This window comes from Monocercomonoides exilis (assembly GCF_001643675.1).
Source record: "Monocercomonoides exilis strain PA203 chromosome Unknown scaffold40-978991, whole genome shotgun sequence".
Taxonomy (NCBI): domain Eukaryota; phylum Preaxostyla; order Oxymonadida; family Polymastigidae; genus Monocercomonoides; species Monocercomonoides exilis.
The window spans coordinates 738,866-761,456 of record NW_027150585.1 but is presented as its reverse complement, the minus strand read 5'-3'; the positions used below and the strand labels follow the sequence as shown (position 1 = coordinate 761,456).

At 34.0% G+C, this 22,591-nt stretch overlaps 6 protein-coding genes across 6 annotated transcripts; 2 read left to right on the top strand and 4 right to left on the bottom strand.

Annotated features, from left to right (window-relative positions):
• The first annotated feature begins 24 nt into the window (after window positions 1-24).
• Window positions 25-2,629, top strand: MONOS_4407 (putative C2H2 type zinc-finger protein). Its single transcript, XM_067874477.1, has 6 exons — window positions 25-116; window positions 177-298; window positions 380-611; window positions 703-1,554; window positions 2,120-2,280; window positions 2,425-2,629. Exons 1-5 carry the CDS (start codon window positions 48-50, stop codon window positions 2,255-2,257), a joined length of 1,413 nt encoding a protein of 470 aa, XP_067722824.1. The 5' UTR covers window positions 25-47; the 3' UTR covers window positions 2,258-2,280; window positions 2,425-2,629.
• Window positions 2,630-2,778: 149 nt separating this feature from the next.
• On the bottom strand, window positions 2,779-8,358 carry MONOS_4408 (uncharacterized protein). The gene has a single exon (XM_067874478.1). It carries the CDS (start codon window positions 7,680-7,682, stop codon window positions 3,189-3,191), a length of 4,494 nt encoding a protein of 1,497 aa, XP_067722823.1. The 5' UTR covers window positions 7,683-8,358; the 3' UTR covers window positions 2,779-3,188.
• Window positions 8,359-9,527: 1,169 nt separating this feature from the next.
• MONOS_17992 (uncharacterized protein) lies at window positions 9,528-10,093 on the bottom strand (the record flags this gene model as incomplete). Its single annotated transcript, XM_067870968.1, has 3 exons — window positions 9,528-9,706; window positions 9,927-9,993; window positions 10,091-10,093. The coding sequence occupies 3 exons, from the start codon at window positions 10,091-10,093 to the stop codon at window positions 9,528-9,530; spliced, it is 249 nt and encodes an 82-aa protein (XP_067722822.1).
• Window positions 10,094-14,753: 4,660 nt separating this feature from the next.
• MONOS_4409 (uncharacterized protein) lies at window positions 14,754-16,616 on the bottom strand. The gene is made up of 4 exons (XM_067874479.1): window positions 16,541-16,616; window positions 16,376-16,409; window positions 15,809-16,311; window positions 14,754-15,746 (listed from the first exon to the last, which is right to left on the bottom strand). The coding sequence occupies exons 2-4, from the start codon at window positions 16,398-16,400 to the stop codon at window positions 14,982-14,984; spliced, it is 1,293 nt and encodes a 430-aa protein (XP_067722821.1). The 5' UTR covers window positions 16,401-16,409; window positions 16,541-16,616; the 3' UTR covers window positions 14,754-14,981.
• Window positions 16,617-20,174: 3,558 nt separating this feature from the next.
• Window positions 20,175-22,016, top strand: MONOS_4410 (uncharacterized protein). Its single transcript, XM_067874481.1, has 4 exons — window positions 20,175-20,281; window positions 20,359-20,468; window positions 20,535-21,028; window positions 21,091-22,016. Exons 2-4 carry the CDS (start codon window positions 20,399-20,401, stop codon window positions 21,844-21,846), a joined length of 1,320 nt encoding a protein of 439 aa, XP_067722820.1. The 5' UTR covers window positions 20,175-20,281; window positions 20,359-20,398; the 3' UTR covers window positions 21,847-22,016.
• MONOS_4411 (uncharacterized protein) lies at window positions 21,811-22,588 on the bottom strand. The gene is made up of 4 exons (XM_067874482.1): window positions 22,466-22,588; window positions 22,275-22,412; window positions 22,189-22,206; window positions 21,811-22,123 (listed from the first exon to the last, which is right to left on the bottom strand). The coding sequence occupies exons 1-4, from the start codon at window positions 22,550-22,552 to the stop codon at window positions 22,070-22,072; spliced, it is 297 nt and encodes a 98-aa protein (XP_067722819.1). The 5' UTR covers window positions 22,553-22,588; the 3' UTR covers window positions 21,811-22,069.
• Window positions 22,589-22,591: the final 3 nt, after the last annotated feature.

Below are 22,591 nucleotides of genomic sequence, written 5' to 3'. Positions count from 1 at the left end.
TAGAATCAGACAAAGATCTAAAATAGAATAAAAAAATTTCTGGAATAATGTCTTCTGGATTGACTTGTTTAACTTGTCATTTGCAATTTTATGACACAAGCTCCCAAAAGGCTCATGTGTGCTTCTTATTATTATTTTGAATTTGAGTGTTTATTATAATTTATTACTTTTTAAAGTTTGTATCAGATTGGCACAAACGTAATCTATTGTTGAAGTTGAAAGGAAAAGATCCAATAACCTTATCCGAATTTGAAGAAGAAAAAGAAGAAGAATTGAAAAAACAAAAAGAAGTTATTGCGTTTGATTTGCATTATTTAGGCCTTCACATTAATTTAGATCAAACGTTTTTTTGTTTGAAAATAATGGAACATAATTTTAGAAGCCAAGATCAAAATGAAGAAAATGCGGAAACTGTTGAAGAAATGAACGAAAGAATTGAAAAAGAAGCTCTTGAATACAAATATTATCCTTTAAGATGTTTTTTTTGCCAAAAAGATAATTCTTCGTTGAGAAAAAATCTTTCTCATATGGTACATGCTCATAGCTTTCAAATGGACGATGTTCACTACATTGTAGATATGCAAGGCCTTCTTGAATATCTTGCAGAAAAAGTGTGTGCTGATATGATTTAAGTCTTGATTGAAATTGTGATTTGCGTTTGATGTTTTATATGCTTCTGCAATATTTTTCGTTTTTCAATAGATTAATCTGGGGCATATGTGTATCGCGTGTAACCGTTCTTTTTCATCTGCTAAAGCGGCAAGGAGTCATATGAAAGAAAAACAACATTGCTATTATGAATATGATGTTGATGAATTGGCTGATTTCTACGATTATTCAACTACATACCCGAAAGGATACAGTCAAGATGATGAAGAAGAAGAATTGGAAGAAGAAGAAGAAGAAGATGATGATGAGGAGGAGGAAGAAGAGGATGATGAGGAAGAGGAAGAGGAAGAGGAAGAAGGGAATGAAGAATGTGGCAAAGACGAAAAAAAAGAAAAAAGAGAGAATGAAAACGAGGATAAAAAGAAAGATAACAAGAAGAAGGACAAGAAGGATAAAAAGGACAAGAAGAAGAAGAAGAAGAAGAAGCTTGAGTATCCGAGTCTGAAGAGGCTCTCGACAACCAAGAAGCTGCTGTCGATGCTTGGAGAGGAGGCGATAGGGGTGGATGGGATCTATTCGGAGATGGCGAAGAAGAAGGAGGAGAGGATGAAGCGGAAGATGCTGAGAGAACAAGGAGAAAGAGGTGAAGGAGGAGAAGGAGGAGGAGAAGAAGAGAAAACAGATGGAGAATCAAAAGAGAAATTGCAGATAGTTGCGTTGAAGAAGAGAGAAGGAGGAGGAGAAGAAGGAAAGGAAGAAGAAGAAGAAGTGCATCCGGTTGATATAAATCCATTGAACGAGCTTATTCTGTCGAATGGGAAGCAGCTGGGAACGAGGCAGCTGGCGAGGTATTACAAGCAGCGTATTCCGTACAGAAGCAGCAAGAGAGAGCTGTATGAAAGTGCGCTGGTGCAGATGTATGAGAAGAAGGCGTGGACAGGGAAGGTATGAATTGGAGTGGATTTTGGGGGCGAGGGGGGAGGGAGGAAGAGGGAGGAAGGGAGGAAGAGGGAGAGAAGAAGAGAGGTTATATATATATATATATATATATATATATGGGTGGGTGGGCGTATTGGTGATAATTTGTATTTTTTTTAAAGTGAAGTTATTTGTTTATTTTTGAATGAATAAATGAATGAATGAATTGCTGTTTTTCTTTATTAAAACTTTTTATTTTGACTGGAGAGAGAAATTTTGAAATGGAAGATGAAATATTCGAAAAACAATCCTATTTTTTCTTTATTCTCTTTTTATGCATGGAAATAATTTTGTATTCATTTTTTTTTTTTTTTTTTTTTTTTTTTTTTTTTTTTTTTTTTTTTTTTTTTTTTTTAATTTTTCCAATTATTTCTTTTTGATTGCATGCAATAACATATTTGTTAATATTAACATTGAATGCATATCTGTATATCAATATATCTTTATCTATATTTCTCTGTATATATCTATATCTATATATATATATATATCTTTCTATATATCCATATATACATATATCTCACTCATTCAGCTATCTCCTGAAGCGAAGGAAGGAGAAGCAAGAGAGCGAAGGTGGAGAGAAGTGAAGGAATCACACAGTCAGAGCGCTTCCATTGCGAAAAACAAGATCCAGAGGAAGTACATGCGGATACAGCTGTCATGGAAATAAAATTGGAAATGAAGGGGGAAAAGGTTTATTAATTGATAGTTTTTCTTTTTCTTTATTTTTTTCTAATTTCTTTCTTTATTTCTTTCTTTGTTTCTTAACATTTATTCATTTGAACATATATTTTTTATTAAAAATCATTTTCACTTATTTATTTATTTATTTTTCAGCATTTTACAGTTCAAATCGAATGAAACTTGAAGATATTTTTATCATTTCCGAAGAGTAATCAAAGAAGAAGATGTGAATCTCAAAAAAAAAATCAGCTCCAAAATTGGATTGCAAAAGCATGAAATGAACATCACTTCATCTTCACTTCATTTTTCATGTTACTTTTCTTGCAGAAATTAAGAATAATAAATACATCAAATAAAAGATTATGTTTCTTTGTTTTCCAACCTCTTTCTCTCTTTCTCTCTTTCTCTCTATCTCTCTTTCTCTCTTTCTCTTTTTTTTATCTTTATCTTTATCTTTATCTTTATCATTATCTTTTAAGGTTGTTCAAGAAATTATTCAGAAAAGCTTGCTCATTAACCAAAATTCTTTATTTTAAAATCGAATATAATGTTAATAAAACACAATTTTGTTGTGTTTATTCGAATTTCAACAAAATACACACACACACACACACACACACACACACACACACACACACACACACACACACACACACACACACACACACACACACACACACACACACACACACACACACACACACACACACACACACACAAAATAAAATCACATAATTAACAATAGATGAAGTGGGTGATGTGGAAATAGAAAGAGAAAGAAAAAAAAAAAAAGAAAAGAAAAGAAAAGAAAGAAAGAGAAAGATCAAAAGATCGAAATATCATATGAAACAATAACAGATGAATAAACATCAAATGAAATGAATCTCAAAATTAACTTTACTCATTTCACATTTTCCTCACTTAACTTTTTTATTCTTCTTGTTCTTCTTCTTCCTCATCTCGTTCTCCTCCTTCTCCTTCATCCTCCTCTCCGTCTCTTCTCTCTCCCTCAAATCTTCTATCTCCCTCATCTGCCTCACCCGCGCCATCAGCTCCGCACCCATGATTTTCTCCGTCGACGGCGGCGGCGCCGGAGAAATTCGGAATAACTCCGGAGTTTTCTGCCTGTTGAACGCCTCCTTCAGCTCCGACGGAGAAAGCAGCGAATTCGACTCCTTTGTGAAGCGGGTGATGGCCTTCATCTGTTTGATGCAGCTGTGGATCTCCTTCTTCCTCCGGCTCTGCCTCTCTTCCCGCTCGTCGATGCGCTTCCGCAGCTTCTTCATCTGCATATACACCGCATTGATCACCTCTTCGTCGTTCGTCTTGTAGAAGTCCACCAAAGCATCGTGTTCGTCTGCACTTTCTTCTTCTTCTTCTTCTTCTTCACCTTCTTCATCTTCACTTTCTTCTTCTCTTTCACTTCCTTCTTTCTCATTCTTCTTCTTCAAATTCTTCAAAATCTTCCCCTTCCTCTTCTTCTTCTTCTTGTCTGCTTTGAAGCACTTCATTTCCAGCTCCTTCCACTCAGCCATGTCCTTCTCTGCCTCCTTCTCGTCTTCTGCCTCTTCTCTCTGCAGTGCAGCCACTTTCTTCCGCAAATCAGACAGATTCACTGAATCGCCCTTTTCGTCGCGGAAAGCAGAGTCGAAATGCCTCGCGGGAAGGAGAACGCTTCGCTGGGGAGTGGCAAAACGAGGAGAAGAAGAGGAAGAGGAGGAAGAGGAGGAAGAGGAGGAAGAAGAAGAAGAGGAGGAGGAGGAAGAAGAAGGGAAGGAAGAATTGGAAGAAGAATTGGAAGAAGAAGAAGGAACAGAAAGAGCAGGTTGACGTGAGAGATGAGAAGGAACAGGGGTTTGGAATGGTTGGTGCATTGGGAGGGCAGAAAGAGGAGGGACATCAGCAAAAGGCGGAAGAGGAGGAAAAGAAGGAAAAGAAGAAGAAGAAGAAGAAATAGAAGGAAGAGAAGCAACTGGAGTGTCAGCAAGCAAATAAGGATGGTATTCAGCAAATGGAGGATTCATCAGATTAGCTGCATTGGGATAACTTTGCCTGTTTTGAATGTTTTGTGAGTTAAACATTTGCGAATTCCCTGATTGCTGAATCTGAATGGAAGATGGATAATTAGCCAGCATTTGCTGCTGCTGTTTCTGCTGCTTTTGTTGTTTTTGATGATTTATTTGTTGATTTATTTGTTGTTTCTGTTGCTGCAACTTCACTTGCTGTCGTGTGGCTGGCTTGGCATAGACAGTTTCACTGGTCGCTCCTCTTTTCGCAGGTTGGAATAAAAGTGGTTGATTGGAAGGAAGAGAAGAATGAAGAGGAAGAGAAGAAGGAAGAGAAGAAGGAAGAGAAGAAGGAAGAGGAGGAGTGAATTGGAACTGATGGGAAAGAAGATGATGTGGCATTGAAGGGTCGATGAATTGGTTGGGGTGAAATGGATTAGAAGAAGAAGAGGAGGAAGAAGAAGAAGAAGAAGAGGAAGAAGAGGAAGATGGAAAAGAAGATGCAGAAATTGATGATTGCTGAAGCAAATCAGCAGGAAGTGGAATGAAAGAAGAAGAAGAAGAAGAAAGAGAAGAAGAAGAAAGAGAAGAAGAAGAAAGAGAAGAATTGGCAGTCATTTGAAGAGGTTCAGCAGGCGAAGTGAACTCAGTTTGGTGAAGTGAGTGGCTGAATGGCAGAGGAGAAGGCAAGTTGAATGAAGAAGGCTCGAAATGAATGGAAGAAAGGGAGGAATCGAGGGAAGAAGAAGAGGAGGAAGAGGAAGAAGAAGAGGAAGAAGAAGAAGATGATGATGGATTAGCAGCTGGTGTGTCAACAGCCGAAAATGCGTTGCTGATGTTGTGGAGTGATTGCATTGGTTTTATTTTCTGACCATTCGCATCTATTTCACGTCCATTTGATGGCACCATTGAAGAAGAAAGAGAAGAAGAAGGAATTGTGTTTGAAGCACACAAATATGGATTTCTGGTTTGCATCTCTATTTCCTGCTGTGTAAACCCCATCTTCTGCAAAGAAGAAGGGTCAAGCTGCTCAAACGGCACAAACACTTCTGTTTTCTCTATTTCTCTTTCCTCTTCATCATCATCATCTTCTTCTTCTTCTCTTTCTCTTTCTCTTTCTCTTTCTTCTTCATTCATTTCGTCTTCCTCTGCCATTTCTCTGCCATTTCCGCAGATTTCATTTCTTCCTCTCTCAAATTGTGCGTCTATCAACTGTGCATCGTCTGTAAACTCTTCCTCTTCTCCTTCGCCGTATCTTCCAGGCAACGAAGAAATATTCCCCCGCTCAACATTTCCGTTTTCGGAACAAATTTTTGCGTTTTCGAATGGCATTTTGCGAAATTCGCTAATTTTTCCTTTGGATGTTTCATCGTTTTCTGCTGAAGTGCTATCAAATCTCATGGCTTCTTCTTCCTCCTCTTCTTTATTTCCTTCTCTTTCTCCTTCATCATCATCATTATCAGTCTCATCATCAACTTCTCCTTCTTCTCCATCTTCTCCTTCTTCTTCTATTTCTTCTTTCTCTTTCTCTTTCTCTTTCTCCTTCTCCTTCTCCTTCTCTTGCTGCTGTCCAATTGCATTCATCTTTTCCGGATGCAGTGCATGTGCCAGCGCCACCTCAAATGTGTCTGAAAACAGCTTAATTTCTTCTCCTTCTCCTTCTCCTTCTCCTTCTTCTCCTTTTCTTTCCCCTTTTCTTTCTCCTTCTCCTTCTATCGCACCTTCTTTGAAACCTTCGCTGTCTTCATTGCTAATTTCTTTGGCTTTGGCTTCTCCTTTTTCGGCTGCCTCTTCAGAAGCGCTGGTTATTTCAGCAAGTGTCATCAGCAGTTTGCTCAGCTCTGTTGCTTTCTTTGCTTCTTTTGCTTCTTTTTTTTCTTTTTCTTTCTCAATCGCCTCTTTCTCTCTTTCTCTTTCTTTCTTTCTCTCTCTCTCTCTCTCTCCTTCTTCTTTTTCTTCTTGCTGCGTTTTTGGAAGCGGAGCAAATGTCACTCGAATTTTCTTTCCTTTTTCCTTCTTTCCGCTTTTCTCTGCTTGGCCTTCTTCTCCTTTTCTGCCATTTGCTTTGGATTTCTCTTCAGCCAAGCGAATTTTCTTGTTCTTTTGCGCAACTTTGCTGTTTATCGCTTTGTTTTCCTTGGCCTTCTTGTTTGCTGCTACTCCTGTACGTCCCTGTGCAACTTTAGAGCCAACGTCCCCTCTTCCTTTTCTTTCTCCTCTTTCTCTTTCTCCTTCCCTTTCTCCTTCTCTTTTCCCTTTCCCTTGGCCCTTCCCCTTCTCTTTCTCTTTCTCTTTGCATATTGCATTTCCCGTGTCTCCACTTGCTTGTTTTGCTCCTCCTTCTTCCCTCTTTCCTGCCAGTCTGCGCGATTCAGAGCGCGTCTGCATTCTTCTCACCGGCTTCTCTTCATTCGGCACAGCATCTTCGTATAACTTGTCTGCATCTGCTCTGTTGCAGCTTGGCATTGCTTCTTCGACTGCCCTTTCCGCAGAATCGCATGCGTGTTTTGCTTGTTTTTTGATATTCTCGAAGGAAGAAGTCTGAATTCCGAGGTTTGTCTCTTTGCTTTGTATTTTTCTCACTTTTTTTCTCTGTGGTATTCGTGAGGGCGCTGTCTCGTGTTCATTTACGATACAAATTGACTCTGCTTGTTTGAGGCTCAAGCTGCTCAAAGGACAATCTTTGGAAAATTCATTTTTTTGAGACAAATTTGCCCTTTTTGAAGCGTTAAAAATCATTGGAGGGGGAATTCTCCTGTCAATGGAACGCATACGCAAATTCATACTAAATTTCGAACGCTTATCTGATGTTGGAATTGACTGAAGTTTGGAAGAAGACTCTGGCTGAAATATTTCAAATGAAGATTGTTTGAAGTCTTTTTGATCAATTAATTTCGTCTGTATAGTTGCATTCGAACAAAGTTTATGTCTTTCTATTAAATTAGCACTTGATGATAAAATGTCATTTGTAAATGTTCTGATTCCTTTCGAGAAATTTGCTTTGAAAGTGTTCAAAGGGGAATCTTTTTGAAGTGAAGAAAATGCATTTTCAATAATTTCATCTATAGATGCAAAGACATTTTTTCCTGATATATAGTCAATACTTTTCTGGCAGTGATTTTCACAAAAGGCAGAATTAACGCATTTTCTTTTTTTGGAACTCTCAGTAAAATCGCTGTTCTCATGAACATCATACATTGAAATGGCATCTCTGTGAGTAATCTTATTTTTTGATGAAGGGGATGTTTTGTTCGTTAATTCAGATTTCGTTGCAGCAATCATATCAGGAAAAAGTAATTGTTCATATGAAAGCGATTCCGCAACGTACATTTGCGCTTTTTGAATAGAAGAAAATGCATTTCTAAATGTAGACTGTAATGTTAAACGAGAATTGAACTCATTCATTGAACGCTGTTTTAATTTAAAATTTGATCTATTATATTACAATAATAATTGAAAAAATATCAAGTTTCAGATATCTTTTTGATAAATACAATATTTTATGAAATAATAATTATTTTTTACTGTATATGAGAGTTCCACTTTCATTTGAAATGCAACACTGAAAACAAAATTTAACAAAAACTTTTTAGAGATTATTAATCTAAAGCGAGTATTGGGTCAGTTCCCAGCAAGCTTTAAGTTAATGGACCATCGAAAAAACATATTTGATATGTTTAAAACGAAAGACGACGCAATATAAATAAATTAGAAATTTGTTTTTTCAGTCGAAAAAGTGTTTTAATGAACTTTCCATTTTTCTTTTGATCCATCCCAAAACTTTTTCTTGGTTTAACTAATATGAAATATTTGTTTATTGTTTGAAATAAGCACTGTTGAAACTTAAATGTTATTGAAATCGTAATTGTATCGATTAGGCCTCTGCGACAGACCGACATTTTCAAAACAACTCGACAACTCGACCGACAATTTTATCGAGTTTATATTTTTTGGTTATTAAAAAATTAAAAATATAAATTTTATTTTTTTAATAAAAAAAACGAAATAAAATCTTTTTCAATATTTTTTTCTCTATAAATATTAATTATTTTTTAAGGAAATGAATAATCATAATATTGTCTTTTTTTTTTTTTTTTTCTGAAATTCTAATAATATTAGTGGGTTATCGATAGATCTTTGTCGAGATCAGACGAACAACAAAGATCAGTCGTTTGACAAAGATCAGTCGAGTTGTCAGATCTAGGTGTGTTTAAATGATTTTTTAACAATTGCTTATTTTTTTTTATTTTGAGACTTTCTCTCACTTAAAGATTTCACTTTTTTTTCATTTTTGAATCATGCTAGCTTTGATTTCTTATTTTGAAGTTCAATGATTTGTACAAGTTTTATATAAAATGTTGCATTGCTCAAACAAGGCTTTTTGATTATTATTTATATAAGGAAATAAAGTTTAGCGTATTTCAAACAGTTCTCTTTTATCTTTTTGGTTTTGATTTTTAATCCTAATTTGATCATCGTTTCAAAAATAACATTTGATTGTTGTGGCAATTATATGAAACGATAAAATTGCCGTTTGAAGACTATTGTTATTACTAATAATTGAAAAAATCTTTTGTTCAAAGTCAAAATTTGCACAAAAATATATGATGCGATTCTTTTTTTATAACATGAAACGGTGATAACATATAAGTGAATAAATCCTATTTTCTAAACAAAAAAGTGAATGAAACGAAGTTAAAATAATTTTGTATACTCCAGAGAATGAAATGTCACTCTATTGGAGTGCGTGAGCGAGATGGCATGAATATTAGGAAACCACAATAATGATGAAGGATCACATGGAGCTGCATGCGAAGCCGAAGAGTTCAGTAGAAAAGAAGGTTGCTGAAATCAAAAAATAGTCTGATGAAGTGAAGAACATCGCATTTATCGGAAAGAAATTGTTTGAAAGAAGAGAGAAGGCGAAAGGGGGAAGAATGAGAATGAGAAGAAGAAGAAGAAGAGGAGGAGGAGGAGGAGGAGGAGGAGGAAGAGGAGGAAGAAGAAGAAGAAGAAGAAGAAGAAGAAATTGGATGTTTTATTGAAATTTCAGCAGTATTCACAATCAAAGAAGAAGAAGATGATGATGATGATGAAGTTAATAAACTTTTTTTGTATGAGCTTCTTTTCGACATCTTTCGCGAAAGTTTTCCTTTGCTTGGCTTGCTAAATGCTTCACTATCGTCATCATCTTCTTCTTCATCGCTTTCATCATCGTAACTTTCATCATCATCATCATCATCATCATCGCTATCTCTCTTCTCCATCTTTCTCGTTTCCTTCCTCTTTTCCCTCTCTCTCCGAACTCCCCTCAAACAGCCTGAATTCCTTCCACACGACACACATTTTAGTCTTCACCTTGTATGGAATCATCACTTTTGGCGCTTCGTATTCAAATCTCCCTTCCTTCGAAGAGCAAAAAGAGCCGTCTGAAACAGTCGGGGGAGGAAGAGGGATCGGAATGAGCAGCTCAAATTCAACCAGAAAACACAAAGTCAAAAACGGGTGCGGATGCAAAAGCGAACAAAAAATGTTTTTTTAGCCTTTGAAGAAGGGAAGTAATTGACAATGTTCATCTTTTTTCCATCATTGAGTTGCATTAAAGAAGCTTTGCCTTTCACAAGAAAATTCGAAAGAGGCTTTTCAGACAGCATTTTGTGGGTGTTGTGCACGAAAACACGAAGTGTGCGGGAGAGGATGGTGACAGACCGATCATCTGATGGGAAAAATTAAATTTATGAATAAACAAAAAAATAAAAATAAGAAGTTAATGTTAATGAATTATTGAACATAATTTCTTCAAAAGCACAAACCATTGTCTATTTTATTCTCTGCCAGTCTGATGAAATTCACTTTTGTTCTGATCTGCTATTCGAGCGATGTATCCATCTTCCCACAAACATTCTCCAATTTCAGTGTCAATGGAACAGCTTCGATAGGATTCTCTGGGCGGTTTCCGAAGAAGAGCTGGCGCTGTGTCACAACTGCACAAAGAGTGCGAAAACCAATAGGGAAAAGAGAAAGAGAGAGGGTGAAGAACCTGAAATCTTGGTTTCTCTCTTTTGTCTGCTCCTTTTCTGTAATGCTGTTTTGTTTGCAGAAGTCGCCAAGCTACCAAACTCTCTGATCCAGCCAGGATGAACCAAGAAAGGGAACGTATTTTATTTTTGACTTCGACTTCGACTTCGACTTCGACTTCGACTTCGACTTCGACTTCGACTTCGACTTCGACTTCGACAGATCTTCGAACTTGTTCTCTTCGCTTAGTGTAGCTTCCCCGCCTTATTCGCCTTCATAGTCATCATCTTTTTCTTCTTTATCACATTCTTCTTCTGATTCTTCCAGAACTGATTTTATCAGATTCAATGTCCACTCCAAAATCAGAACTTGTTTCGTTTTTTTTTACTTTGACGAGACGTTCTCTCCTTCTCCTCTGGCTTTTTCTCTTTGAATTGACTTTCCTTCATTTTCTCAGTTCTTTTGTCTTTCACTTGGCTTTTTGATGAAAGCTTGCCACTTCTTCCTTTTGGATTTCTGTCTTCTTCTGAATCTTCCATATTTTCAGTGTTGCTTTCATCAACATTTTGTTCTTCTGCTTTCTTTTTCTTTCGCGAAGGATCCAGTTCTAACAGCTCTGCTTCGATAAAGTCTTTTTGCTCGAGCAATTCTTTCTTCATCGTCTGCTTAAAAATCACTCAATGCACTGGCGATATAACGCCAACCTGTGAAAACGATGCATTCCGCTCATCGATGATCGTATATGAAGGCAAAACCTTGATGAGCTTTGTGAGCATCTTGTGCGGAACTAATGTGAAAGTTAGTTCTGATTCTTGAATTGGAAGGAGATTGGGAGAAAAACCAGAAAAAATAGTCATTTATTAAACAATGATAGAAATTTTCTTGACAACAAACGTTGAACAATAAGATCTGTTTGAACAAATAGCACTCGTGGCGAACCATATGATAGCTTTTTTGTTTCAAAAATCGAATAAATCAAATAAGAAAAATAACAACACACTTTTTTGTCGCCTTAGAATAAAAAAGGATATATGCAGAAGTTTCAGTGCATGATCAGTCATTTCAGCAAAAAGCAAATAAACCTCTTCTCACAACGTCTTTTCGGCTATTCAAAAATACACTTCTACACATTGATGCTGCTTGAAATAAGCACAACTTTGAGAAAGAGAGAAACAAATGGAAGAAAAAGAGGAAAAAGATGATGATGATAAAATAAAAGAAGAAAAAATCGAAAAAGGGTTAAAGAAAAAGTTATTTTCGGAAAATTCAACTTATATTTTTTCTTCTTCTCCTTCTTTCACACAGAAAATAATTAAAAAAAAAAAAGAAAAAAAGAAAAATAAACATTTTCTTTACCGTTTTGAAGAAAATGATGAAGATGAAATAGAATTCTTCTCAAAAACGATCGTAAAGCATACGAAAGTTAATTTTCATCTGATTTTGCCGAGGAAATGTTTGAGATGCAAATAAAGGAGATTTGAGGAAGAGGAAGAGGAGGAAGAGGAGAGTTTGGAGAATTGCGTGGGATATATAGATAGAGAAGAGAGAGAGAAAGAGAAAGAGAATAAGAAAGAGAATGAGAAAGAGAATGAGAAGGAGAATGAGAAGGAGATGGTACTTGTGATATGAAAGATGGCGTTGCGGAGTGAAATGTGAAATGCTGTGATGAAGTGATATGAAATGGAAATTTAGTGTCAATGGAAGATGGCTGTGTTGAAGCGAGCGGAAGTTAAGGAACTGGTGAAATGGAAGAGGAGGAAGAAGATGATGATGAGTAGAACAATTCTTATTCATATGTAATTTTTCTTCGAGCATTTTATAAAACAACGTTAAAATTATCTCCATTAATCAAATCCACATCAGCAGCAGAGACATTTCAAAAAACTTCCATTCCGAATCATTGTTCTTTATAAAAAACAACAATCTGTTTGATTCCTTTCATACATCTTCTCCAGTTTTTTTCAAAATTTTCTCATTTGTTTTCAAAACACATAAAATATAATTATTATGGTAAATAAAAAAAAAGCAGCTGAAACAAAAAGTTTTTGTTGAGATGAGTTGGATATATTCATGAAAAGCAATGTTTGTGAAGAAACAATCATTTCAATTTTTTCGACAAATGAAAAATTTCTCGACCGACAAATTGCACTCAAAAAATGTGTGTCGCAGAGGCCTAATATCGATAAAGTTTTTTATTGATATTTTTTTTTAATGAAAAAAATGATCTTTTTTATTTTATATGTTTTTCATAATTATTGTTTTGGTTTAAAAAATATTTACAATTGTTTTTATAAATTGGTTTTTGGTATGAAGAACTTCTATTAGTATCTCACGTGATGAACTGCTATTTTGTAGAAAAGGACAGAAATTAAGGATGTTAAGTCCGAAACAGTATTAATAACAACAACGATAACAATGAGGCTGAAAAAGTGCAAGCAAGTTGCAATGATTAGCAGCAATAGAAATTATTATTAATTAGCCTGAAAAATGAAATTCTCAACTCGCGATGATTATTGCATTCAGTTATTCAGCTGCTCTTTATTCTCGCCTTGACTTCACTAATGTTCAAAGTTCAAACAAAGCATTTATTATCTTTTTCGAAAGTTCATGTATGTTCAAATTGCAATCCTTATATCATTCGTTGCACTCACACATTCCAGATATTATGCAGCAATCGGCAACCAATCAAAATCAATATGCTGTTCTCATTTTCCTTTTCCTTTTCCTTCTTTCATAATATTTAAAAAAAAGAAAGACCGTATTCAACAAAAATTAATTGATATTCATTATCTTTCAGACGACGAATGGAAAGGAAGTCAAGGGCAAATAAACAAAAACAGGTTGTATTTTTCTTTTTGATTTCTGAGCCCAGCAGAATGAAGAGAAAGAAAATTCTGCTCAAACTGTTTCGAGAAAATCATTTAAATTATTGTGCTTTGTGAATGGAATAAAGCACAATTGATATGAAAAAAGCAGTATTCCATTTGACTGAGAAATGAATGAAACAGAACGAAGCATATGATTATATATTAAACAGATTTTATTCTTTCACTTGAGAAGATGAAGCTCCAAACCTTTCATTTTGAGATAATAACGAAATCAATACAGTTTGAAAATATTTGTGGGATAGATCAAATCAAAATTTGAAAGTTTCATTCAATGCATTTTCGACAGAAAAGACATATTTTTAATTAATTATTGAGGTAATTTCTTTCGTGTGCAATATCAAAAATATTTTTTATCGATTGTTTATATACTTGGAACTTGCCGTTTTGTGATTAGTATTGTTTTTAATAGATTGAGTTATTTGTCATATCCCCCTTTTTTATCGGGACCTAAAATTTTTGGCTAACAAGAGCACTTTTTGAAAAAATAAAATAATTGAAAATTTTGAATATATTATCATTAGCTAATTCTGAAAATATTTTTTCGTTTGAAAATTTTTGTTAAGAGATCTGGTGTTTTTTGTTTTATTTTTAAGATCAAAGACTTGCTCATATTTCAACGAGCTTTATGTTTTGAGATTTTTCAGTGTTGTTATTTTTAATAAACTTAACTTCTTTATAATTTTAGTTATTTTTATTGTTTGACACTTCGTTTTTTTATTATTTATACCACTTCACTAAATATCAACACATTGAAGAACACGTTTGAATTAATAAGTTTTTTCGTTTATTTAAAAGGGAAAATATATGAATTATCAACAAATAAAGATATGTAAAAGTTACAAAATCTCGAATTTTTTATGATCGTGATTTTTTTTTAACAAAAAACTTTCTTTTTGCGTATTTTTGTTTTTTTTGTTAAAAATCACAATCTTTCATTTCAAAATTGAGGCGGTACACATTTCAATCATTTTTATCAACAATTTTTCAACTCAAAAAACCATGATAATTTCAAACTCTTCAGTTGTTTCTAATATTTTTGAAATTTTGTGAAATGGAAAAAGAAATAAAAAAATGAAGTGATAAACAAAGAAAAATTACCAATAATATAAAGAAGTTTAGTTTATAAACAACGATATAACTCAAAACACTCAAAACATAAAGCTCGTTGAAATATGAGCAAGTCTTTGATCTTAAAAATAAAACAAAAAACACCAGATCTCATAACAAAAATTTTCAAACGAAAAAATATTTTCAGAATTAGCTAATGATAAAATATTCAAAATTTTCTATTATTTAATTTTTTTCAAAAAGTGCTCTGGTCAGCCAGAAATTTTAGGTCACGATAAATTTTTTGGATCCCGATAAATTACTGACTTAAAACATTCAAAATACTTATTCTTGACTGAGGTGTTCCGGGTCTTGGCCCTGACAAAATTGCAAGCATTTATTGACGCTAATCAAATGAAGGAGAATTGTATTCAGCTGAGAAAAGACTGATTCCATCATGAATCTCTATTGTTCTTTTTAATTAAAAAACTTTATGAACTTGTGTACAAAATGAGTTTCCTTGGAAAATTCATATTTTTTATTGTAATTTCGAAAAAAAAAAAAATAATTATCAAACCAAAATATATAATTGTATTGTTTTATTTCTCGTTGCCATCAAAGTAAAAATTTCTGGTGGAACAAAATTTAGAAAAAGAAAATTTCGTCCCATATGCTCAAAGTTATGATGGATCTTTTATCAACGTTAAAAAAAAAAAGTTTGATATTTGAAAACAAAGGCAGTTTCATTTTCTCAAATATTCACGATATAATCAGAAAAGTCCAATGATAATTTGTAATGATATTGTATGCGAAGAAAATCAAATACTTTGTGAAATCCAGCTATGACATCTTCATATCCATCTTCCTCCATCTTTTCAAATATCTTTCTTTTCAACTCTTTTCGTTTTGTTTCGGTAGTTTCTCCATCCGTCTTTTCTTTCAATCTTTCTGAAATGCTCAAAAAGAAAAGCAAGCCATTCCACATAATATCATCATTAATTGTTGGCTGCTGAATCTCCTCCACAACAGCACCAATAGCTCCGCTTTTCAACAAACCATCAATTTCCACATTTCTCTTTTCTGCTGCTCTTCTTAATGAACAAAGGCATTGAGAGCTTGTATATGGGTAATTATCTCTTGATGCTTGAAATACTTGAACAATGCTGCAGAAAAGTCCAACAAGTTCTCTATTCCATGATCTGCATGAGTCAAAGTAAAAATCAATAACATTAAGCCATCTCTCGATAACAAGCACTTCCTTTGCTTCATTTTCTCCTTTTCCCTCTTCTTTTCTCTTCCAGTCAACACTCTTTGACAGATCTTCCAGTTCTCTTGCTGCCTCTTTCGAAAAATGCAGTTCATTCATAATCACTTCTTCCAAGCTTATGTTGGTGAAAAATCTGTTTATCAAAAATTGCCAAGCTGATTGAAAGGCAAGTCGAGTGAGGTTGTGATGCTCCTGATGATATCTGATGATCGCTTTGATCTCATTCAGATACAGTTTTCTTCTTATTTCCTTATAAAAATACAAGAAAAACAAAATAAATAAATTCAAAAATGAAATAGAAGTGAACATACATAATATGTGTAAACATTACTTAAAGCCAGCAAAGCCATTTCCGCTTCTTTTTGAATTTCCTCGTTTTCTTCTTTCTTCGAGGCAACTTTCAGAAGGCAAGGCATAATGATAAAAAGCAATTCTTCTGAAACGGGTTCTTCAAACAGCAAAGCAAAACATTCACAGAGGTCAATCAGACGCTTTTCGTTCTTTTCTTCTTTCTTCTTCTCATTTTCATCAAAGATCATTTTCTGAAATCGATCACTCAATAAAGATTCACTAAATGCATAATCATTAAAGCATTTCAATTCCTTGCAATATCCAGATTGCTTCAACAACAAGATTGCGTCTTCCAATGACAATTTCTCTTTTTCTATCATTTGGTGAATTTTATTGAATAGATCTTTCGTGAAAACTGTTATGAATTCTCCTTCATCCATTTCTTCAATTAATCCATTCATCTCTTCGATTTTCTGTTTTTGTTCCTCCTCATAGCACTCTTCAAGTCCATCAAACAATGCTTCTAAATTATAATGAAAGAAAGAAATGCAATTACCAGAAATTCAAATGCAGCAATGTATGCAAACCAGTGAACTTTTCGGTGACGCTCATTTCCTTCGACTTTTAGCAAAGCACATCATTCGGAAAACATCAACATTTTTATCAATCCAAATGAAAAGAATAATCGAGGCAGAGAAATAATAACAAATATAATATTTTCAAAACTATCAGGGAAATGCCTTTCCTCATACCACCCTTTTTGTGCAAGCACTTTTGGAAAGGAATTGCAGAGAAAAAGAACGCTTAATCTCAGTTTGTTTGCTGTTATGGATTCTTTGATCGATTAATGATCTTTGAAAACGAATGATAATTTTTTTGCCCAAGGTGAGAGTTTGTTTATTAATATATCTTTTGGTATGTGGGATATTATTTTGCTTGGTCGAACGAGACAGCGACGGCTGGGAATTGACTTTGGAATTGAGAGAGATGATTTAATAAAAAAATCATTGAAGGAAATGCAGCAATTTGGTTGTTGAATGAAAATATTAAAATGTTTTTATTTTTTCACCATTCTTGATCTTTTTTTTGATGTCTCCATCTGTGGACTTTTCAGAGCCCAAGAATCTGATTAACAACATAAATGTTCATTCCTTTATTTTTCTGAGCTGAACATGAGAAGCGAGTTTGATGGCGAGAAACGACCATCAGATGGGAAATGCATATAATTTGTTTTCATTTGGAACAGTGGATGAAAACAAATTCGATTAAACAGCATTTTGTTGAAAGGATAATAAAGAATGAAAACAATTGGATAGCACTTGGAATGAATTGAATTCAGAGATATTTTTTTTCAGTAAAAAAAGTTGTTGACAATATCTGAAGCAGGATATTTGTGAGGGGAAAAAAGGATGATGGTGAAAGGAACAATGGGAAACAATGCAAAAGGAGATTGAAAGCGTCAGTGATTGAACAATTCTCTGCATTTGTGATTGAAAGGGCATGTCTGTATTTTTGAGGAGTTTTCATTTAAAATGCAAAACTGATAATAAAGAGAAATTCTTTTGAATCTTGTTAGTATTCCAGACAACAGCATTTTTCAATGTTGTGCGTCATTCGCAAGGACAATCCGTTTCATGTTGCATTTTCGCAGATTATGTGATTTTTTCTCACTCTTTTTTGAATTATTCATTGACGATATCTTTTATTATCTTGGCAGAAGGGAAGGACAATTGCTTCGTGAAAGGGAATAGTTGCACAAAAAAGCCGAATACAATCGCTATCATATTTTTATGTTGCAACATGGAGCGAGTTTGACATGTTTTTTGTTGTTTATTGGGATTCAAATAACATGTTTGATGTTAAGTTAAGTTTCTCATTTCCCTTTTTTGTTCAATTCGATTGATTGGATTGGGCGTTTTTTATGAAAAAGTGCTTCGTATTTGCACCTACTCAACAATGCAACTCTCCCTTTTTTAACTCACCATCTTGAATGAAAGCCATTTTTTTTTCTTTATCATCTTCAGTTCTTTCGCTCATTGCTTTTTCCTTATGCAGCGTGGTCAAATGAAAGACCATTTGTTCGCAATGAGACTTCTTCCTCGCCTTTGTCATTCGTCTTCCTCTGAAGAGTTCATCTGGCTCATTTCATTTTATTTGCGACAAACATCTTCTTCTTCCACATTTCTGTTCAATTTGGGTAATTGATGCACTTCATCAAACAAAACAGTTTGCACACGATCAGATAACACACAATCATCTTCAATGATGTTTCTTGTTCCTTTGAAGAAACGGCTTCATTCCTTTCATCTGAGCATCCTCAAAGATTGCAAGCGCAAAATCAACAGAACGAAGCCATTGATGAGTCATGATCAGTCAACAGACGATAACCATATTTCAAACGGAATGGAACAAAACCATGTCTCAAAAGCACACAAAATGGATGAGTTGTTGGATGTTGAATGTGCGATTGCTCATTTGGAAGAGGAAAGATGAATTTGATGATGAGATAAACAATGCGGAATGTTTGAATTGAAGAAAAGAGAAAACGGGACGTTGAATGAATGGAGATGGTTGTTTTGGATGGAACAAAGAGAAAGAGAGAAATTCTGAGATGAAGGCAGAAACGAGCTGAGAAAGAAGGAAGAAAAATAAGAGAATGTTATGAATGAAGAAATTTATTCGAAAAAAATGTCATATTTGCACTTCATTCAGACAGATTGACACAGGCTTCAACATTAACATTAACGTCTTCCTCTTCTTTTGCATCACCGTCTTCATCAAACAAAGCATAAAGATTATGATCAATATATCCTCTTCTTCCTCTGAAATTTGAGGGAACAATGTTATTCTTTCCAAAATCTTCAAATGGGATATTATCCTTCTGTTTGAAAGCAAACTTTGAATAAGAAAGAAAAAAGACAAAGGAAATCCTTTTCTGTTTCTTCTTCTTCATTCAAACCGATCATTGAAAACAGATGAAATTCATATTTCTTTTCTCCTTCTTCATCAACAACAATTGCTTCGAAAGGTTCTTCTCCTTCTCCTTTTCCTTCTTCTCCTTCTTTGAAGAATCCAATCAGGAAGGCAACAGAATTCTGATTACAAATCGGTCAATTGGTTTCAAGAAATCCAAGCGAAGAAAGAGAAAGTGATGAGGAAGATTGTCTGGAAAGGAGAGAAAGAAAAAGAAAGAAATTGATGATGAGGAGAAATTCTTCGGACAATCATCATCATTTCAAACAGAATTCAAAAAACACATCAAAAAAGACTTCTTTCTTTTGATTCACCCAAAGCCTGCTCAACTTTCGTTCAATCACCACTGAAGTTTCTGTTGTTCATTGTGTCATTTCAGCATATTCAGCAACCACAAAGGAGGATGATGATTTGACAAGAGATGCTCTTTGCAGAGAGACCAATGCAGAAGATGAAACATCCTGAGAGTGTCAGATGAGAAATGAGTGAAGAGACAGGTGTCTCTTCTTTCACTGAGTGTGCTGTTCGCTGAGGAAAAAGAGAAAAAAGGCAGGGTTGAAAATACATTCAAAAAGGGATGTGCATTCATTCTTATCCGCCATTGAAGTCCAATGACGAATTTTTGGTTTGTTTCAAAAAGGAGAAAATTGTGTGCAAAAGGAAGGAATTCGGACAATGAATCCAAATTTCCTTTTGCTCTCTTCATTCTTTTGGTTGAGCAGCAGAACTCTCTGATTCATTTCTTCTGGGTTTTTGATAAACTATTGAAGGTGTTGTTGAATTGAAATGCTTCATGAATGCTTCTCATGGAACAGCTGCCTTCACAACATTTCTCATCTGATCTCCTTTCAATCCAAGTCATATGGATTTTTGATTTCACAAAGCATATGATGAAAACAAAAGAAAAAGGTGATTTTCATTCAATAAAGCTGTTCCATCAATCATTTGTCCTGATATCCTTGATGTTAAAGGTGAAACTTCAATAATTTTCATTATTCGCTCATTTCGCTTCAAAACCATTTTGCCACACTCTTCTCCTATTTGACTGATTTTCGAATTGAATCGACAATTCCTTTTTGATTTTTGGTCTTTTTTTCCGCTTTCAATAATCTGATGAGTCATCTTGAATGAAAACTGAAAATTGAAATACAAGAAAATTATCAAATAGAATTCATTGAGCATGCAATTATTTGTTTTCATTATTTTCAATCTGAACATTGTTTGTCAATTGCAGAAAAAGGATTTTCTTTTTTGAAATTTGATTGCTTCATTTCTTTTTCTTTTTTTTTTTTGACAATAAACATATCTGCGTGATTGACATACCCAATTTCATACCAATAAAAATCAAACTCACTTTGCAAAACGAAAAAAGAAATTCGAAATCTATTTCTTCATCTTGAATTACTATTGGTTAGATCAAAAAGAAACAAAAATTTTCCATTTCTTGCTTCATACAGCCAATCCTTGCGATTTCTTTGCACTCCGTTTTGCCCTTCTTTTTATAAAGCAAAAATTTAATAGTTTGCATTGAAATCCTTAAAATTTTGTAAGATTATCAACAATGTCTGTATTTATCTTTTATTTTGTTATTTACCAGGCTTAACGCATCATTTTGAATATTTTTTATAACAAGCAGAATGAGTTTGTCAGATGCTGATAAATGTGAAAAAGGAGTTCAGACTATGACCAGAACAGAACAGTTTTCAAGTTTGCCATTTTATTTGGATTGAACCATTCTGAACATAATTTTTGTATTTTGAATACCCTTTGCAGTATTGTTCCATGAACAGGAAGATTGCAGAGAAGTTGAACAAATGCAAAAAATCGAAGAGATGAATGGATTAATTGATGAAATGAATGAAATAGAATTCAAATCAATTTTCACAAAAGAACTGTTCGATAAAATCTACAGAATGATTGAGAAAAAGATATTATCATTGGAAAGTGCAATCTTGCTGTTGAAGCATGTTGGATATTTCAGAGAGCTGAAAACAATTTACTTAGAATCTATTGATTATTCATTATTGAGCGAAAGAATGAAAGAGATGATGATTGATGAAAATGAGAAGAAGAAAGAAAGAAACGAAAAAATTCTTACAGATATCTGTGAATGTTATGCTTTGCTGATTGAAGTAAGCATTCCAAAAAAATTGCTTTCAATTGTTGTGCCTTGCCTTCTGAAAGTTGCATTGAAGAAAGACGAGACCGATGAAGCTCAGAAGGAAGTGGAAATGTCGTTGCCGGCTTTGGGCAATATTGGATTTTGGGTTTGAAAACCTTTTTCCCATTTTGATATTGTTAAATTGCATTTTCCTCTTTTTTTGCAAAGGAAATCGAACAAAAACTGTATTTGAATGAGATCAAAGAAATCATCGAATATCACCAGGAGCATCAGAATCTGACACGACTCGCCTATCAATCTGCTTGGCAGTTTTTGATGAATAGATTTTACAACGACAGAACCCTGGAAGAAGTGATTACAAATGAACTTCATTTTTCGAAAGAAGCAAAAGAACTGAAAGATCTGTCAAAGTATGTGGATTGGAAGAGAAAAGAAGAGAGAAAAGGAGAAAGGGAAGCTAAAGAAGTTCTTGCTATTTGGAGATGGTTCTTTGTTATCGATAATTATTTTTGCTTCTGCAAATTGTGGAACGAAGAACTTGTTGGACTTATCAATAGCTTTGCTCAGATGCTTAGAGCATCAAGAGATAATTACCCAGACATAAGCCATCAATGCCTTTATTCATTAAGAAGTGCAGCAGAAAAGAGAAATGTGGAAATTGATAACTTTTTGAAAAGCGGAACTATTGATGCTGTTTTGGAGGAGATTCAGCAGCCAACAATTAATGATGATATTATGTGGAATGGCTTGCTTTTCTTTCTGATAATTTCAGAAAGATTGAAAGAGGAGGACGAAGAATCTGAAGTGAAAAGAAATGCAACAAAAATGAAGATATTTGAAAAGATGGAAGAAGAAGGATACGAAGATTTCATCGAAAGTTTTCGTGAAATGTTTGATTTTCTTAACAGATATAGCGTGAATCAATTGTCAATAATTATTTCTGATTATTTCTTGAATGCTTAAGGAAATGAAACGAATTGTGCATTGAAATTCAAAAATATTTATTTATAAATATTTATTTTAATTTTAATTTTTTAAGCTGTCATTTCACAAAATTGAAAGCAAACCATTGAATTGTTTTGTTTTCAATTTGTAAAAAAATTGACATTTTTCCAAAAAAAGAAAGAAAGAAATGTGAAATGAATGCATTTAAAACAACAATAGAAAGCACGAAAATTGTAATACATTACTGTTTTGCATTTCCAGTGGGCTTTAAATTCATCATATTTCTTTGGCGTATCTATAGATTTAAATAAAATAATTAATGTCAAGTATTTCTTTGTAAAATCGTTATGAAACGCATACAGAAGCTTCCATATATGACTAAGAAAAACGAAAATGAACAAAGCCAAAATATACTTATGTTTAACAAATTAACACAGCAAAAACACCTTTTCTTCACTTTTCTTCTTGCGATGCGTTGGATCTTCAGCATCAGGATCATGCAAAATAGTAAATTGCTCTGCTGTATATGTATCCTTTGTAGTTGATTTCCAATCACTGGTATCATCAATAAATCCAGAGTTATACTTCATCCAAAAAGATTGTTTATTTTCATCTTCATGAAAACAAAACAGCACACTCTACCCCAGAGAGTTTTGGAAAAATCTTTTGTTTTTTTAATGGATGCTTCTCTTTCTTCTTCACTCTCTCCTATATTCCGAGACATTGAAAAAAAGAAAAAACCGATTTTCTGATCAATAATGCT

What these genes read in the sequence shown, in the direction of transcription:
- MONOS_4407 (XM_067874477.1), top strand. Translation starts at nt 48, where the DNA reads ATGTCTTCTGGATTGACTTGTTTAACTTGTCATTTGCAATTTTATGAC. An exon ending in TTGAATATCTTGCAGAAAAA is followed by an intron (nt 612 to 702) that starts GTGTGTGCTGAT and finishes GTTTTTCAATAG; the next exon opens with ATTAATCTGGGGCATATGTG. An exon ending in AGAAGGCGTGGACAGGGAAG is followed by an intron (nt 1,555 to 2,119) that starts GTATGAATTGGA and finishes TCACTCATTCAG; the next exon opens with CTATCTCCTGAAGCGAAGGA.
- MONOS_4408 (XM_067874478.1), bottom strand. Translation starts at nt 7,682, where the DNA reads ATGAATGAGTTCAATTCTCGTTTAACATTACAGTCTACATTTAGAAAT.
- MONOS_4409 (XM_067874479.1), bottom strand. Translation starts at nt 16,400, where the DNA reads ATGAGCGTCACCGAAAAGTTCACTG. An exon ending in CGTCACCGAAAAGTTCACTG is followed by an intron (nt 16,312 to 16,375) that starts GTTTGCATACAT and finishes ATTATAATTTAG; the next exon opens with AAGCATTGTTTGATGGACTT. An exon ending in GTAATGTTTACACATATTAT is followed by an intron (nt 15,747 to 15,808) that starts GTATGTTCACTT and finishes TATTTTTATAAG; the next exon opens with GAAATAAGAAGAAAACTGTA.
- MONOS_4410 (XM_067874481.1), top strand. Translation starts at nt 20,399, where the DNA reads ATGAGTTTGTCAGATGCTGATAAATGTGAAAAAGGAGTTCAGACTATG. An exon ending in CAGAACAGAACAGTTTTCAA is followed by an intron (nt 20,469 to 20,534) that starts GTTTGCCATTTT and finishes TACCCTTTGCAG; the next exon opens with TATTGTTCCATGAACAGGAA. An exon ending in TGGGCAATATTGGATTTTGG is followed by an intron (nt 21,029 to 21,090) that starts GTTTGAAAACCT and finishes TTTTTTGCAAAG; the next exon opens with GAAATCGAACAAAAACTGTA.
- MONOS_4411 (XM_067874482.1), bottom strand. Translation starts at nt 22,552, where the DNA reads ATGTCTCGGAATATAGGAGAGAGTGAAGAAGAAAGAGAAGCATCCATT. An exon ending in CCAAAACTCTCTGGGGTAGA is followed by an intron (nt 22,413 to 22,465) that starts GTGTGCTGTTTT and finishes TTTTGGATGAAG; the next exon opens with TATAACTCTGGATTTATTGA.